We start from the raw sequence: 18,672 nt of genomic DNA, 5'->3' as shown, positions 1-18,672 counted from the left end.
AGCCTCCTCTCCCTACTCCTTCGGATTCCTCCGGGCAGCCACTGCCGCCACCCCTAGTCTCTGAGCTGCTTCCCCCCAACACCCAGCCAGCCCCAAAGAGAGGTGCCTCCCAGAGGCACCATTCACTTGCGGAGCTTATAGACAGGGCTGCTGCGACAAACAGTTGTGCAACCCTTTGGGATGCGGAGGTGTGAGAGGGCATCAGAGGAGGGATGGAATGAAAGAGGGACAGAGGCCAGTGTTGCTCAAGGAACCTCTGACCATCATTCAAGGCACCCTGGTTGAAAACCACTGTCTTATGGGGGTGATTTGACATTGGGGGTGCAGAAGAAAGATACAACCTGGAAAAGAAGAAGATACAACTGAGAATGTCAAGTTCAGAACTGGGCATGATGGAAACAACAAAAGATGATGAAGGAGCTGGAAAGAGTGGACTTTGGGGGGGGGAGAGATCCGTGGGGGATGGGAAGGTAAAAGGGAAGGGTTAGAATGGTTAGGAAAGGTATGGGGTGAAGGTAGATTTTTTAAAGGGGAAATACAAATAGCTGACCACGAAACTCCGAAACCAGAGGGGGGGAAACGGTGTAAGAAAATTGGAAGAAATGTATAAATATTTGAAAGGAAGTGATTAATAAATATTTGAAATTGGAATCAGAAGATGTGTAAGGCTAAAGTAATTCGAAGTTTAATTTAAGAGAGGATGTAAGAAGTTGAAGTCGTGTATTGTTTATTTTGTTAGGAATAAGATTATAGGTACATGATGATTTAGATTTGTAAAGAATAAGATTAGTTGTGAGAAGGAAGATTTTACAATGTTACAAAGTTACTAAAGAAGATTAGATATGAATGCAGAAGAGAGGACGCGAGGAAGTCCCAAAATAATGGTTATAAAGAAGATAAGGATAGTTAAATAAGTGTGTGTAAGTTTTTTTCTTTTTTGTATTGTTTTGTAGTTTTTTTGTAGTGTGTGTTTTATTTTGTGTGTTTTTATTGTTAAAATTTAATAAATTCTTATAAAATGACATTGGGGATGCATCATAAATCAGTCAGTTAGATTAATAGATCTAACGCCTATTAAGATTTATGTTAATAAATCTAAAAATAGTGTCCCCAATTAATTTGGCAGCCAGGGTTTCAAAAATCATTCATAATTTTTAATGCAAAAATGGCAAGTGGCAGGATTGTCTTAGAAGAGACATTCCCCCCTTTCCAAGATGGCATGTGCATGCATTTGTAAAACAAACAAACAAAAAAAAAAAAACCCAAAGCAAAATGTGCTCCCTTTTCTTCTTCAGAAATATTATCTTATTTACGTTAATTTAATTTATCAGCTAACATTTTTTTAACTGGGTGACAGCCCTGTTGGTTAGGTTAACCTCTCTTTGCTACTCTTCCCAGGCTGCGCCTTGATTCCAGGGTCTGGAGTCAATTGTCAGTATGCTACCTTGGCATATGCTTTGCAGACGCATTGCTACATTTCCGGCCCCCGCGACGTGACTGTGCAGCCATGCAGGCGCAGCAGCTTCTTCAACAAATGTAAGTCTTGTAAACAGCAGGTGCTGCGGCTTATAACCAGAAACAACATTTGCGTAGCTTTTCTCCCCTCTCGGGCCACCGTCCTGTATCCATTTAACCCGCCCATTGAAGCCCTTGAAGCTGAGCCTAAGTAACTGGGTACCATCTTGATTTCAGTAGGAGGAAATTGAACACATACTTAGGCTGCACATGTCCTGATGTGCTCGCTCGGGACTTCATGTCCTCCACGGAAACCATGAGACTGTCTTAGTGCATCAGGGGCTTAACGTTGTGTGGCCAGAGATGAAATTTGCTCAGATTCACGTGGAATTGGATGCCAGAGTGAGTCTTGAGGAAGCATCCAAAGCACCAGTCAACAGTGTGATGCAGCAGTTAAAAAAGCCAATGCATTTCTGGGCTCCATCAATAGGAGTATAGCATCTAGATCAAGGGAAGTAATAGTACCACTGTACTCCGCTCTGGTCAGACCTCACCTGGAATACTGTCCAGTTCTGGGCACCACAGTTCAAGAAGGATACTGACAAGCTGGAACGTGTCCAGAGGAGGGAAACCAAAATGGTCAAAGGCCTGGAAACGGTGCCTTATGAGGAACGGCTTAGGGAGCTGGGTATGTTTAGCCTGGAGAAGAGAAGGTTAAGGGGTGATATGATAGCCATGTTCAAATCTATGAAAGGATGTCATATAGAGGAGGGAGAAAGGTTGTTTTCTACTGCTCCAGAGAAGTGGACACGGAGCAATGGATTCAAACTACAAGGAAGAAGATTCCACCTAAACATTAGGAAGAACTTCCTGACAGTAAGAGCTGTTCGACAGAGGAATTTGCTGCCAAGGAGTGTGGTGGAGTCTCTTTCTTTGGAGGTCTTTAAGCAGAGGCTTGACAGCCATCTGTCAGGAATGCTTTGATGGTGTTTCCTGCTTGGCAGAGGGTTGGACTGGATGGCCCTTGTGGTCTCTTCCAACTCTATGATTCTGTGATTCACCATCTGGTCAGGTTATTGTGGATCAGTTTGATTTGTGGCAGTCTGAGAATGTGGAGGTGCTATAATCCCCTAAGAAGACAGGTAAAGATAAAGGTAAAGGGACCCCTGACCATTAGGTCCAGTCGTGGACAACTCTGGGGTTGCAGTGCTCATCTCGCTTTATTGGCCGAGGGAGCCGGCGTACAGCTTCTGGGTCATGTGGCCAGCATGACTAAGCCGCTTCTTGCGAACCAGAGCAGTGCACGGAAACGCCGTTTACCTTCCCGTTGGAGTGGTACCTATTTATCTACTTGCACTTTGTCGTGCTTTCGAACTGTTAGGTTGGCAGGAGCAGGGACCAAGCAATGGGAGCTCACCCCATCGTGGGGATTCGAACTGCCAGCCTTCTGATCAGCAAGCTCTAGGCTCTGTGGTTTAACCCACAGCGCCACCCGCATCCCCTAAGAAGACTTGTTTGGGCCCACAAATGCAAGGTGTTGTGAAGTGGGTAGTGGTGATCCAACTTCAGGCACGTTTAGATAAATTATCTGGGCCCTTTTGAGTCTGGCTTTGTGCCTGGATAGGGTACCAAAGCTGCCTCAGTTGTGCCTATTAAAGCCCTTAGGAGAAGGACGGAGAAGTGGTTTTCTTTGACCTTTCCTCAGCTTTTGATACCATCAAGAAAAGTACTGTTGGATCAGGCCAAAAGCCCAGCTAGTCCAGCATCCTGTCCTCACAGTGGCCAACCCAGAGGCTTATGGGAATTCCAGAAGCAGGACCTGTGCCACAACACCCTTTTTTTTTTTATTCCCAGCAACTGGTATTCAGAGAATGCTTCCTTCAACAGTGGTGAGAGAACATAGTCATTAATATATATAAATGCAGTAGGTTAATCCCAACTCTTTATTTGCTTATTATTTGTATTCAGCATGGTTCGCACTTCAAGACAAGGGTTGGGAACCATTGGACCTCCAGATGTTTCTGAACTACACAGTGGTGTAGCATTGGGGGGCAGAGGGGCAGTGTCCCCAGGAGCAAAATTCTGGAGGGGCGCAATGCCCTTGCCCCCTGTCCCCTGGGCTGCCCAAGCCAGAAGGATGAGAAAGGCACGCAGCCACTGTCACCAGCAGCGCCAGCAGCCATGTGTCTTGCAGGTTCCATACACCCCATTCTCTGGCCCTTGCCTCCACCGCAGCTGCCCAGTCCACTAGGGAGGCACAACACTTTCCCTGCTCCGGGCACCAGCAGCCCACGCTACACCACTGGAACTACAGCTCCCATCATCCCCAGCAAGCATAGCCAATAGCCAGGGGTGATAAGGTTTGTGTTGTACTGCAGCAAACTATAGTGGGGCAAAGTTTCCCCACACCTGGTTTAAAATAACATTTATTACACCCAGTACACAAATGTGAAGGGAAGAGGAGAATAAGTGCATGGAGGCACCTTTGCATGTGATTGAACCTTGAGAGGAGGAGCAAAATAACAGATGGTCCCAGCTGAGCTGGCAGAGAAGGCCATGCTTTGGATCGATTGGATAAGCCCTCCTGGATCTGACCAAAGCCTTATCTAGAAGCAGCATCCTGTTTTCAGAGTGGCCAACCTGATGCCTATGGGAAGCCCTCGGGCAGGGCATGAGTGCCACAACACTCTCCCCCTATAATTCCCCAGCGGCTGTCATTCAGAGGCATGCTGACTCAGATCTTGGGAGGTAGCATCCAGCCTGGAGGTAGCATCCAGCCATCACAACATGTTATCAGTCTCTTGTCACAATCTGTGCCCTTTTGCTTTGTGATATTTAACCGTAAGGAGCTGAATGCCCCGTGCACGCTTTGGTTTCCATGATGAACATTTGAAGGCCCTCTTCTGTGTCCCTGTGGCTAGTTAAGAGCTCAGAGCTGGGAATTTAGGGGAAATCACAGGAAGTGATCAATGTCCTTTGACGCTGGCTGGGCACTGTCACAGTATGAGGTGTTGCAGGAGACTGGAAGGGGCACTTAGCGGCATTGTCACCACACGCTGTGAATTGATTCCTTTCTGTTTCCATTCCTTTCTGCCTTGCCTGTGGAAGATGGAAAGGCAGCAGGGTTGGGGAGGGAGCAAGGCTGCTCCCTTTTAAGAAGTGATGATTCATGTGGCTGATGGGAGGGGAGGAAAATAAGTTAAATACAGGATACAAGGTGTCAGGGGAGGTGAGAGGAAAATAAGAGTCCCTGTCTGGGTTGGGTCTGCTGTTACTGTTACTGAAAAGGAAGCTGAGCAAAGAATAGATGGAGGAAATCTGTGGACCATTTTGCAAGTAATTTTTGACACAGGCTACCCTCGGTGCAATCATTCTCGGTCTGCATATGTCTCTGCAATCACACGGAGCGAGACCTGTCTGGAGCTGGCCTGTGCTTTCTGGATCTACCCCTCATTATAGTAATCTTAACCTTGAGGAGCGGGGACAGAGGGCAAAGCCAGTTAGGAGGGAAATTCAGCAGAGCATCTGCTCTGCATTCAGAAGCTCCTCAGCATCTCCAGGTAGGGCTGTGAATGCCCTACTTCTGAAATCCTGGAGAGACACTTCCCGTCAGGGTAGACAGCATTGAGCTACCGGTATATGGACCAATGGTCTCCGTACGAGGCAGGTTGTTGTTGTGAAATATTAGATATTAAAACTAATATTAGATATTGTTGATTGTGGGAAATTAACTGACGCGATGAACAGGATGATGTGAAGGGAAGGCCACCTCGAGGCATTCTCGGGGGCTCCTTTTATTGAAAACTCACAGCTAGGTTAAACATTAACATACAGAGAGAACTCCAAAGACCAAATAAGGAATGGTGTGCCTTCTAATACCAAATATGGAAGTTGCTCCTTTGGCTACACCCATATGACATCTTCATTGTGTACGTGCTCTCCTCTCACTTACTCACCCCCTCCCGCTGAACACCTCATGATCCCCCAGTACTTTTCCAGCTATTCCTTTTTCTCCTGCTCTGCCTAAACATGTGTTTCCCAACTTGGTGCCCACAATGCCCACAGAGCCATATGGCGTGCCAATTGAGGCTCTGTAGCTTGGCTAATTAAGTGTGGTATGCCAACACTTATATATTAATTATTCTGTCTTGATAAAAGGGCGTGGCATGCCAGCGCCTGGCTAAACTATAATTCCCACAGCAGGTTCCTATGTTCCCATGAGCGGGTATTGAAGTTGGTAGCCGCTCGTCTGCTCAACCACAGCCCATCTTCATAGCCATGTTTCCTGACACACACTCATGATTTGGTAGGCATTCATATTCAGCAAGCCATGATGATGATGATGATGATGATGATGATGATTCAAGATTGTTGTGAAGAAGATGTGAGCTTTATCATTATCCATCCAGAGCCTTAATACGTCAGGCTACAGACCCAAGACTCCTGTGACCTTGTTTTTGATCCCTGCAAAGAGTCCCTGTGGGAATTAAATGCAAACATCTCTTGGCGACACTTCAGCACTTTCTCAAGGCACAGTCGGCTTTGCATACCTTAGATTAAATGACACCTAAGCACGTTTTCCCCACCCCACCCTTGAATTGCCGCTGTTAAGAATTTGGATGAGTTGTGTGCGATATCTGTTTCAGTGACGGCCGATCAGCTCTGGAAAGGCGTTTTGGCAGAGAGCGGTGCCAGTGGAAGGAAAGGAAGAGGGAAGAGGACCAAGAAGAGGCTGAAGAAGGATCTCAATAGAGGCCAGGTCATTGGCGAAGGTAAATCCACGACATAAGCAAGAGGCCAGAAACCTATTTATTCATCATGGGTCCCTCTAAGAGTGAACTCTGGCTCCACTCCCATCAGCACTCAACACCAAAGCAGGGCTGCTGAGATGCGAAAGGGAGGTATCTGCATGCTGGGGGGACACCCCAAAGTTTGCAGAAGTAATACATATAAATAATTTGAAACCCTATTGAGTGCACACACACACACACAAACACAACCAGACAGCCAGCTCTGGGAGGACATAGTTAGCCACAGAATGCTAAGTCTAGGAGGTGTATAAACAAGAAAGTAAAAAATACTCTCTGTGCGAATATCTGATTCTGCAGTGTGCACAGCGAGGCTTGGGTACTTCAGTAGTATCTCGGGTTACAAACACTTGGGGTTACAGACTCCGCTAACCCGGCAGTAGTAGCTTGGGTTAAGAACTTTACCTCAGGATGAGAACAGAAATTGTGCAGCGGCAGCGGGAGGCCCCATTAGCTAAAGTGGTACCTCAGGTTAAGAACGGTTTCAGGTTAAGAACGGACCTCCGGAATGAATTAAGTTCGTAACCAGAGGTACCACTGTAATTCCACATGTTCGTTTAAGTGATTTTTTTCACATGTTTGTAAAGCGAGATCTGTGCGTACTGTATTTTTATTTGCTTTGAAATACATCCGGTCCCAAAATGGGACACACACACCCTCAAGGTGCCTAAATAAATGTTGCTTATTGCTTTTAGTTCACTGAGTTCACCCTCTTCTGTATTTTATCTCAGTGCACATGCTTTGTCAGCTGAAGCTGGTTATATATCCACAAACAGAGAAATAAAATGTATTTATTATCAATATACTTTGTGCACGCTGTTTTCCTTAATTGTTGTTGAGCTCCCCACCCCATTCATCCTAAAAAGCAGTTGAATCTTAACACCGGACAATGCTTGTTGTACAACTTCAGCTCATTTCACAGTTACGGCTGTGATCTGAAAAGTACTCTAAGTCGTTCTTGTGCTCTCCGACTGCCTTAGGACGCTCGGGTTTCCTCTGGCCTGGCCTCAACGCTCCGGTACTGAAACAAGGAGCGGTCCAGGCCATTGAGCAGCGGGATAAAGAGGAGCAAGAGAAGCTGCAAACAGAAAAGCTCCGTCTGCGGGAAGAGTTGGACAGGAAAAGAAAGATAAAGGTGAAGAGGGAGAGAGGATGGACCGGAAGATCTTGGGGAGGTATCAGCCTAGGACCCCCGGATCCAAGTCCTACTGGAGGTAAGATAACTAGGTTCATTCTAGTTGTTTTATTTGTGCATGTCATAAAACTTATTCCGTGCATGTCTATGTAGCTCAGTGGTAGAACATCTGCTTTTCTTAAGGCAGTATTGGGGTTGCTAATAACCCCCTTAAGAAAAGGTTTCTATAAGCTGCAGTTTGATCAGGGGTGGGGAACCTCGGGTTCAGGAGGTTATGTATGGCCCTCCAGGCATCTCTGTCCAGCCCTCAAGACCCTCTTCTGTTAAATAAATCACGATACAGTGTAATGTGTCATGTGTTGTTGTTCGGCCGAGGTTGCATTTAACTAATTTTAAGGCCTGCTGAGGAACAGGTGGTTGTTATTATGTCCTGATATGTAAAATCACAGAATTCAAAGAGGAGGTACTTCCCCCCCCCCATGACTATAAATTGTCATCTGAACTTATGAGCATCTTAAAAAAAAAAGTGGGCAACCTGCCTGACTGCTCAAGGCGGTTTGCAACGGACAATTGAAAAATATACAGATAAAACAACACCAAGAAAATCTAATAACAGGAACCTAGGAAACAGATAAAACAACACCAAGAAAATCTAATAACAGGAACCTAGGAAGCTGATCAATACTGCATACACTAACTGGCAGCAGCTTTCCAGGGTTTCAGGCAGAAGCTATCCCCAGTCCCACCTGGAGATGCCAAGGATTGAACCCAACACCTTGTGCATGCAAAGCTCTTCCACTGAGCCGTGGTCCTTCCTTGATCAGCCTAAAGAGCCATAGAAGGCTGTACAGTGACTCGGGCAGTTTGGTGTAGTGGTTAGGAGCGGCAGACTCGTAATCTGGGGAACCGGGTTCGTGTCTGCACTCCTCCACATGCAGCTGCTGGGTGACCTTGGGCTAGTCACACTTCTCTGAAGTCTCTCAGTCCCACTCACCTCACAGAGTGTTTGTTGTGGGGGAGGAAGGGAAAGGAGAATGTTAGCCGCTTTGAGACTCCTTCGGGTAGTAAAAAGCGGGATATCAAATCCAAACTCTTCTTCTTCTTCTTCTTCTCGGGCAGTCGATCTGTTTAACCCAGAAGTACTTCTCTGGCTTGCAGTGACTTTCTAGGGTCACCGGCAGACAATTTATCTTCTTGAGCTGGAGGTGCCAGGGATGGAACTCAGGAGCTTCTGCATGCAAATCATGCGCTCTGCCACTGAGCTATGGCGCTTTGGGTTCAGAGAGGTTTCTGGCGTTTTAGAGCGATGTGTCTGATGTGACATGCCGCTTGCCATGCTCCGCCTGCCCGCCTGCCAGTGGGAGTTGGCAACTATGCTGGGCATACCTTGCAGAATGCTGTCCTCATTTCCAGCACATCCACTGCAGCCCCATCAGTTTCCTGGAGCATGTCCTTAACACCTGCAGTGGGCAGAAGTGGGTGGGAATGGGTGCTGTGCGGCCAGCATTTAGAAGCCTGGTCTGTTCAAAGTACTTTGGCTCAGCGCTGTTCCCTTAGCTCTTCAGAGATGTTGCAGTGATTGCATCTGACTGATTACAGGCTTCCCCCCACCCCACCCCTGGCAGCCTTTTCAATTGAAATGCAGAGCAAGATGGCTGTTAACTCTGAGACATGACTTGATTTGAAGCGCCTGGGGTGGTCGTGCGTCTCCCCCCCCCCAAAAAAAAAACCACACGCAACTTCCCTCCGTCGCTGTGCGAGCAACATGTGTTGGATAAGACCTCAGCCTGTTTATTTGTTTGATTTGAATCACTGCAAACCGCTTGATAGTTGGTCATTGAGCATGCTCGTTTCTAAAACAATCCCCTGTTGTGGTGTCGGCACGGTACATGTGAGCCGTTTATAGCCTGGCTGCTCCTGTTAGACCTTAAAACACTCCGCGATCTACGCCTGACTGCTCAGCCAGCTTACGGTATCCCTTTGGCCGATGGCGTGTGCAAGGAGGCAGCTCTAAATTTAGCCGAAAATGTCATTGTCTGTATGCAATCTGTTCGCTTCCTAACATGGCTTGCTAGTTTTAACAGTTTGCAGAGCTTTTAGCAGTGGAAAAGCAGCAGGAGAAGCACAATAACATTGGGACCTACCACGTTCATGAAACTGCCTTCCTTGTCTCTCCCACTCTTCTTCCCTTTGCCACAAATGCAAATGCACAAGCGGAGTTGAAATTTGGGCCCCCATCTGCTCTATATCTTTTAAAGCACCATTACTCCACTTCTACAGTCATGGTTCCCCCCCAAGATTCCTGGGAACTGTAGTTTGTTATGGGTGCTGAGAGTTGATAGGAGACCCCTGGTTCCTTCACAGAGCTATACTTCCCGGAGTGGTTTAATAATCAGTCCCTCTTCCCTGGGAACTCTGCATGGCTTGATCATGCTTGAATCAGACCTAGACGAGGTAACATTTTTATACAGTTACATATATGGAGATGGTGCATTTATGTGTATGTGAGTCATACTTCTCTGACTTTCCTTTTCTTTACCGACAGAAACATATGAAGATTTCGACTCCAGAGTGATTGAGGTAAGCGCAGCAAAACATCTGCAGGGATTCGCGCCTTATAAACACAAAATGCTTCTGGTCTTATCATCCTTTGACCATAACTCACTAGTAATGGGAGCTGGGGAATTCTGAAGTAGCGTTATTGCAGCTGCGGAGTAAAGTGCGCTATTCCTTTGGCTCTTGCCAAAGCACCCAGTTCAAAGGACTCTTGGATAGAGTTCAAAGGCTGCAAAGCTGCAAAGTCAACCATTAGTTTAGCCACTAGAATTATGGGGTTGGAAGGGACCCAAGAGTCATCTGGTCCAAGCTAGAGAGAGAGAGAATTTTCTCCAAATGTCTTTTCTAATTTGCGTTCTTTTACCCCTGTTACGAAGCCATGAACAAAACAACTTTTGCTTTTCAAAAGCTTGGAATCTCTGCTTTTCAAAAGGTTGGAATCCATCCCACCTTTCCTTTGCCTTGTTTGCATAGGTGTATTAGCTAGGGAATTTGTCTACCTGGTGCATTCATGTCATCTAGGGATGAGGAATTCAGGCCCAATAACCAAATACAGTGGTACCTCTGGTTACGTACTTAATTCGTTCCTGAGGTCCATTCTTAACCTGAAACTGTTCTTAACCTGAAGCACCACTTTAGCTAATGGGGCCTCCCGCTGCCACTGCACCGCCAGAGCACGGTTTCTGTTCTCATCCTGAAGCAAAGTTCTTAACCTGAAGCGTTATTTCTGGGTTAGCGGAGTATGTAACCTGAAGCGTATGTAACCCGAGGTACCACTGAACAGCCCTGCAAGCCTCTCTGCCTGTCTCTGTCGACTCTCTTCAAACCACATCTCTTTGCCAGCCATGCCCCCTCCTTTACGCCCATCACCTTCACACCCTCCTTCGAAAAATTGTGTGGTTGTTTATATATAGACTTTTTACAAACTATGCATTTGGAGGTTTTTTATTTTCACTTCCCTTGCCTGGTGTGTCATATCTCCCTGACGGACCCACCTTTCACTTTCAGAAACGCTGGTATAATGCTTTTTTTAATACTTTCAATGAGAGACCACTTGCCCCTGTTCGAATGCCGAGACATTGCTTTTGTGTGCCATCTCACCGTTCTTTTGCCCAGAGCCAGGATTAGATTTGCATGTGTAATCTATGGGAATTTGCAGTTAGTCACAGCTCCTGTATGATGTACTTGTTTGCAAGCGTGTACATCATAGGTGTACTAAAAAAAACAAATACACTGTCTGAAGTGTTCCTATTGCCACTAGCTCTTGGCTTAGCATTGGTGAAGATACTCATAGACTGCATTTCAGATTTCATAAAACATTTTGCAGCCTTCCTGAACCTGCTTTCTTTTCCGTCGCCTCTTCGGAATGTGTGTTGAGATTTCTCCTTTCAAGAGCAGCTTGAAATTGCATCCCATACGCAATTAACTTTTGTACTGAGGTCAGCAGATTGTTGAACCCAGGGTTAGAGCGTTTTCAATAGCGTGCCAGCTTTCGCTTATCGTTACTGGGAGGAAAGTCGAGGTACTCACCGAAGGCACCTAGCAACAACTCGGATCGCAATTCCATGCGGGCTGAAATTTGAATTTCAAAACAGCATGAGTATCCTCCGGCAGCGTTTCAATTATTTCTGGGGTGGGCAGATGGAGGAATTGCAATAAGTGGAATGCAGGGTGCTAAAGGAGGCCTGGCACCTTAATTGCACTTTCAGTTCTGTAACTACAGCATAATGTGCTGCACTTGGTTCTTGTTAGAGCTGGTGGAGTGAGTAGAACTGATTGCCACCAGTAGGCTGGCATGGGGTGGAGACTCACATAAGAAGAGTACTGGATCAGGCCAGGGACCTGTCTAGCTCAGCATCCTGTTCTCTTTGTGGCCAACCTGTAGGAAGCATGAAGGCAGGACCAGAGTGCAGCAGGACTCTCCCCTCCTGCAGTTTTCAGCAGCTGGTACTCAGTAGCCTATTGCCTTAAACCAGGGGTCAGCAAACTAAGGTCCGGGGGGCCAGATGTGGCCCACTGGGCTCATTAATCTGGCCCGCAAACCTTGCGGACCCTGCCGCCAGCTCAGTCAGTCCCCACGCTAAACCGGCGCGGTGTGGAGGCCCCGCCATGCGAGGACTGACTTTCGTGACGCTGGCGTGGCTTCGGATTGGCCGCAGGAAGTTCCTGCAACCAATCCGAAGCCACGGATGCCTCTGGGCGACACCCCTTCCTTCCCGCTGAGGCTGAGCGGAAGGAAGCAGCAGTGGCAGGGAGGCTGCCTCCACTGCCCAGACCAGCAGCATGGGCTCTGTGCCCCGCGGACCCCTTGGCGAGGCAGAGGACGACTGCAACACTGCTGAAGACGAGGCGGCGTTGGCGGCAGCGGCGTGAGTGGTGGCAGGGGGGCTCCTTTGTGGAGAGGGGGTGCTTTCGGGAAAGGGTGGGTCCAGCCCCCTACAAGGTCTGAGGGACAGTGGACCGAACCCCTCCTGAAAAAGTTTGCTGACGCTTCCTTAAACAGTGGAGGTACAGCTCTGCTGGGGCAGAGAGATGGGGAGGTCAGGGCTGCCAGATGCTCCACAGTTTGGTTTCACAGATGCAGCTTGCACAGCTCCAGCCTTGTGACATAGACAGGATGTTTGTCTCACTATGTTCCCTGAAGTGGGACTATTGTCCTTTGCTCTTTCTCTTTGCTGTCTGATGCTAGAGAGAGAGGGAGCCATGTTGCAGTGCTCCGTGTGTATTTATATGTAAATAAAGTAGATTAGTCAAAATGCTGAGTCGCTGAGTTCTGTCTCACAAGCTGGGCAAACCTCTGCAGATCCGTTAGTGTGCTGATGTCTTCTGGCATCAGTCGCTGTGATGTTTGGGCTGAAGAATGCTTGAGAAGCTCCCGAACGATCGCCCAGGAGGGAGGGAGCATGCCAGTCGGGCATGTGTGTCTGCCAGGGTTCTACTGGTGCGTAAGAGATCTCCTGACATCTGCCACCAGGCCCCAGCACCATCCACTCAACTGTAGCGATGTTGGCATCGTGGCAACGCCTCTGTGGCTCTGCCCCACTGCACCAGCCACTACTGATTGCCTCTTCCCCTCCCCACCGCATCTCCTCACCTCGACCATGGATCTCACACCCAGCAGTGATTTTCAAGCACAGTCATATGTAACTGTATGCATATGAAATTTAATTTGGTTTAACCTCCATGGCCATGACCCCTGCAATGTTCTGATGGAGAGAGGAGCTGCAGTAACAGGGGAGCTGGAATATGGACTCCTGTGCCTGACCCCCCAGGGCCAAAGAAGGCATTACAGTAAGTACAGTTGCAAGCAACTTCCTCTCTTCTTTAACAAAAAGCAGCCTAGGGAGGCTGTAATTTTAAATGGAAGAATGGCAGAGGGACAGGAGCTGCTTAACCCTTTCCCCTCCCACTGTTTTTCTGTTCAGAATTCCCTCCTTCTCCACTCACAGGCTGAAAGACACATACTCCCATTGGCAAGTATATAAAAAGATATTGCTTTTCCTGTTGCAATGTTCCTGCCTTCCTGAGGGATGCCTAGAGAACTCTGGCATGGGGGACAGCATTAAAAAAGGGGGGTTGCCATTATTTTTCATTTCAATACTGCTTTATATTTTTAACAAAAAAAATTATTGCATACCTGTTTCCCTCAAACCAGTAAGATGGAGAGAGGCTTGGAAATATCCAGGGGTGACACGTTTTTCTTTACTCGTTTTTATTTGGGCCATTGATATACCTCTCGTAGTTAAACAAAACTCTTAAGCAGTTTACAACATAGGTTGAAACATCTTAAATAAACAGCAAATAACAAAGCAAGAAGGAGAGAATTTCTATGTTCTGTGAAACTTAACTAAATAGAACATCCTTGTCAGTATCAAAATAAACGTTGCCACATAAAACCAGCTGCAAAAAATGCAAGGAAAATCCATAGTAAAGGACTAAATCCAAGCATGCTCGAAAGATCAGGAAGTAAAATAATTAAAAATGAAAATGAGATAAAAAAAATATATTTCACCTTAAAAAAAAACCACCTGATTCACAATGAAGGAAAAGAAAATCAACTCATCCTTCCCCACCATCATACATCAATCAATCAACCCATTATCTTGTGACTATCAGGAATGTAGAAAGAGACAACAGTTAATGTTGCCTTGTCCTGTGTGTGAACTTCCTGTCCAGGGTACAATCCAACACATCCTTAACCTTTGTTGCAATGCGTTGACTTTAATGTTATGCAGGTGTAACATTACTAAGGCCCAATGTGTGGGATGGTATTGCAACTAAGTTTTACTCGGCGTAGACCTGTTGGCGAGTACAGTCTCAAAAAGTAACTTATTTCTAAAACCCTCAGTACTGTCTTTCTCACAGAAGTGCGTTGTCATTCACACTAAGCATTTTTTCTTTCTTTCTTTTTCTGTGTGAAAACATTTTAACTTGCATGTTTCCTTAGGGACAACTCGAAACATCAGTTGTGAAAACACTGTGGGTGAAACGACCCACAGAAAAACGCAGGAATCGCAAAAATACAGCATCGCAAACAACAAATTCAGGCGTCGGTCAAAAAGGAATCGAGGAATAATAATTAAATTCCCATCTTTTGGGGGTTGGTTGAGGGTTTATCCCAGAAGAATGAATCCGTTCACAAAAATTAATCCTGTTATTTATTTCTGGTGAAATCTGAATTCATTTATCTGTCCACTTGTCCCTTCCTGACCAGGCAAATAGGTGAAACAGACTGGAAGTTGTGAACTCCCCTTCCTCAGAGTTTTTTTTAAGCAGAGGTTGGATGGGCAACTCTCATGGATGCTTTAGCTGAGATTCCTGCATTGCAGGGGGTTGGGCTAGATGACCTTTGGGGGTCCCTTCCAAGTGCGATTCTATGCAACGGCTGAAATAGGCACGTCTCCTTCAGCCTAAGAGTGGGAGCAGCTTGTAAAGAAGCTGCTTTTGACGTGGGGGGAGCTTGAGCAGAAAGATGAGAGGAAGCCGGGGTGGGGAGTTCATGTTCAGTCCTTAATCCCCCAGGCAAGTAAGCAAGCTGCTACATTTTCCTCCCCAGAGGTTTTAGAATAGCAAGCCGCTTCCAAAAGAGAAGTTGTGCAAGCTGCTCGGGGCCACAGATCTTTATTGCGGATCTGCTCTAACTTAGTCGCTATGAAGTACTTTGAGACCTAATTGACTCTGGTGGGCAGTGAAACCTCCCATATATATACCTGTAGAGAATCATATTTTTATTGCAACTGTAAAGCTGGGTTTTATTTTCCACCCTTTAAAAAAAAAATTACAAGACAACTCAGGCTGAGAAGCTTCGGTTTTAAGGTTACTGCGTGCTTCTCTCCAAGTAATAAAGAAGGGTGAGTAATGGAAAGTGTCAGGTTCCCAAATACAAAGGGAGTGAGCAGCAGGCGTACAGTAATACAAGGATCTAGTCAACTGTACGTGCCATTCTTTTTATGTTTTAATCGCAGAAAGAAATCCAGTGCTGTATCTAGAGAGGCGTCAGATCCATTGCCACCAGCAGACAATAAATAAGTATCTGAGCATCCTTTTCTGATTAGAGAGGAGCAACACAGGAAGTTTATAGCAAGTTTAGGCAATTGGTCCATCTACCGTATTTTTCGCTCCATAGGACGCTCCGGACCATAGGGCGCACCTCGTTTTTAGAGGAGGAAACTAATATATATATATATATATATATATATATTCTGGTTTTCCTCCTCTAAAACCCATGGTTTTTTGAGAATCAGCTCAAAGTTTTGCAGCTTTTTTTGCAAAGGGAAAAGCCCTGCTTTTTTGAGGATCAGTTCAGATTTGTGCAGCTTTTGCAAAGGGGGGAAAGCATTGCTTACAAACCAGTAAGCACCAGTACAGACCAGTAAGCATCAGCAAGTAATAGGAGGCAAGAGGAAAGCGAACCAGTACAGACCAGTAAGCACCAGTAGAAACCAGTACAGACCAGTAAGCACCAGCAGGTAATAGGAAGCAAGAGGAAAGTGAACCAGTACAAACCAGTAAGCACCAGTACAAACCAGTACAGACCAGTAAGCACCAGCAAGTAATAGAAAGCAAGAGGAAAGCAAACCAGTACAAACCAGTAAGCACCAGTAGGTAATAGGAAGCAAGAAGAAAGCAAACCAGTAAGCACCAGCAAGTAATAGAAAGCAAGAGGAAAAGTAACAGAAAGCCCCAAATGGCTGAAAAACTCAATTTCCCAGGATCATCAGCCATCGCAAAGGAACTACTGTGCAAGGGGCCTGGGCGGGGCAGGAAGGGAGCTAGCTCCCTTATCTCCCTCCCAATCTCTTGCAATCAGCTGTTGAGCGGGTTCCTTTCAACACTCTTTCCCTCTTGTTAGCCTTTAGCTCTTTCTAAAACAGAAAAAGCAGGATCTGCCTTTCGCCCCTGGGCAATTTGGCTCCAGGGACCATGCATTCGCTCCATAAGACGCACAGACATTTCCCCTTACTTTTTAGGAAGAAAAAAGTGTGTTTTATGGTAAGTCAGTATTGTCTACACTGCCTGGCAGGGATAGAGCATCTGCTTTGCATGCAGAAGAATCCCAGGGATGTCCCAGGGTGAGGAATTAAAACTATTGTCAAAAGCGCACTTACAAGTTAGGAAAAGGCATGTCCATCAGTCCTATGACGTCTCTCAGCTACTCCTAGGTGTGCACCTGATGAGGCAGGTGCCATGGACTTTGAAGAGGCAGGAACATGGGGCAAAAAGGAGAAATGAGCTAAGAGGAAGGCACGTTTGGCAAACTCACCGTGATCTACTTCCGCCCGAAAACCTATGTCTCCGCTATGGAATAAAACCGTGTTTATGAAAGACAATTTTACTTGGCTATGAGAGATCGCCAAAGGAGAAGAAGAAGAAGAAGGTCCTGGGAGGCAGTGGAATAGGAGGGGTGGCAGCAGCAGCAGCAGGAGGGGTGGAAGCCCTTGATTCCACACCAGCCTAACCTCTTCCTCCTCCTGCACCTGCTCTCCAGTCCTGCAGCTTCTCCTGCCTCTGACTCTCGTCTCCTGGATGTTACAGGCTCCCCCAGATCACAGATCCCTTCTCCCATGTTGGTCTCCAACACTGTTTCTCCCAGTGCCTGCTCCTTTCCAGGCACCGCTCCTCAGCGTCCAGCCAGTCCCTGACAGCAGGGCTAGGAGAGACCCTGGTCTGGAATTCTGAAGAGTTGCTGCCAATCAGTTTAGACCAGAGGTCCCCAAACTAAGGCCCAGGGGCCGGATCTGGCCCAGTCGCCTTCTAAATCTGGCCTGCAGACAGTCCAGGAATCAGCGTGTTTTTACATGAGTAGAATGTGTCCTTTTATTTAAAATGCATCTCTGGGTTATTTGTGGGACATGCCTGGTGTTTTTACATGAGTAGAATGTGTCCTTTTATTTAAAATGCATCTCTGGGTTATTTGTGGGGCATAGGAATTCGTTCATATAATTTTTTTCAAAATATAATCCGGCCCCCCACAAGGTCTGAGGGACAGTGGACCGGCCCCCTGCTGAAAAAGTTTGCTGACTCCTGGTTTAGACAGTACTGACCTAGGTTGACCACTGTCTAACCCTGTATAAGGCAGTTCCCTATGAATTGTAGGCTGAGGAGGAGGGTGGCCTCTTCGTGGAGCTACATTCCCCAGGGCACATTGGTGAGGAGCCATGGCAGTTAAACAGCTCTGAAACTAGTCGGCGCATATATTATTTTTATCATGATTGTTTATTTCATTTATGAATTGCTTCCCGTGAAGCACCTCAAAGCGATTCCACAGTGCAATAAAATCCTATAGAAAGCCATTTCTTATATTAAAAAACCATTGCCTTGTAAACACACACACACACACACACAGAGAGAGAGAGAGAGAGAGAGAGAGAGTTAAAGCCACTGCATATATGAAAACAGTTTCAAATCCAATGCAGGTAGAGAGTGAGATTTTAAAAATCTCCACTTAAGAGGCTTGTTGGAAAAGGAAGGACTTCAGGGGGCCTCTCTGATGTGTAAACGGGAAGGAGGTCTTAAGAATAGGTGCTGTCACGCTAAAGACCCGATTGCTACATCATAAAAGAAGGATGAGGTGGTATCTGCAGGAGGTCCTCTCCTGCCGAGCACAGCTGTTGGTTGGGAATATAATAAGTGAGACAATTTTTTCGGTATTTTTGTCCCAAGCTGTAGCAGCACCATTAGCCTAGCTTGGTAGCTAAATGACACATGTGGACATGTTCTAAGCAGAAGTTTGGAGGATGATATGGAGCAACATGTTGCGAAGTGGCAGTTCCAGTGCACCTATCAGACTCCTTCCTCCACCCTCACGGGCAGCTCGGCTTCGAGATTTAAGTTTAAAATTTCACACCAAGCAGGCGACTGCTAGTTTATATTAAGTAATAAAGAGAGCTGCCCCAATGGCAATTTCGTTAGAATTAAATAGGTGCGGCAGGGCTTTTAAGAACGGCAGGGGGGGCATGTGATTTTCCTTGGGTTCCTACGCTATTGGCAGGCAAAGCATTATGTTTCAAATGCCTTGGGAACGAGACGTTCGCCATAGGCTGCAGCAGGTAATTAAGAATCCTCCACAGTAACCCAAACTTCTGCAGCAAATGTGTGCTCTGTGCTCTAGGTTTTGGATAATGCAAATGATAAGGTGGTAGGAGTTTGCACACAATTATCTGGGGTGGGGAAGAGGCTTCCCTCTCAACTTGCTTGCTTCCATTTGTGTTAGCAAGG

General features: G+C 46.5%; 1 protein-coding gene across 1 annotated transcript in view; it reads left to right on the top strand.

The window, feature by feature from the left end:
- The window catches only part of MRPS5 (mitochondrial ribosomal protein S5), a 46,057-nt gene that overhangs the window by 6,651 nt on the left and 20,734 nt on the right, over positions 1–18,672 (top strand). The window contains exons 2-5 of the mRNA XM_033144996.1: positions 1,399–1,536; positions 6,102–6,227; positions 7,244–7,477; positions 9,944–9,978. Of these exons, the coding sequence (XP_033000887.1) occupies positions 1,399–1,536; positions 6,102–6,227; positions 7,244–7,477; positions 9,944–9,978 (533 nt within the window). The remainder of the gene's footprint in view (positions 1–1,398; positions 1,537–6,101; positions 6,228–7,243; positions 7,478–9,943; positions 9,979–18,672) is intronic.

The sequence above is a fragment of the Lacerta agilis genome, chromosome 3, assembly GCF_009819535.1.
Source record: "Lacerta agilis isolate rLacAgi1 chromosome 3, rLacAgi1.pri, whole genome shotgun sequence".
Lineage (NCBI taxonomy): Eukaryota > Metazoa > Chordata > Lepidosauria > Squamata > Lacertidae > Lacerta > Lacerta agilis.
Note: the sequence above shows the minus strand (reverse complement) of the source record. Positions and strands in the feature narration are given on the sequence as shown.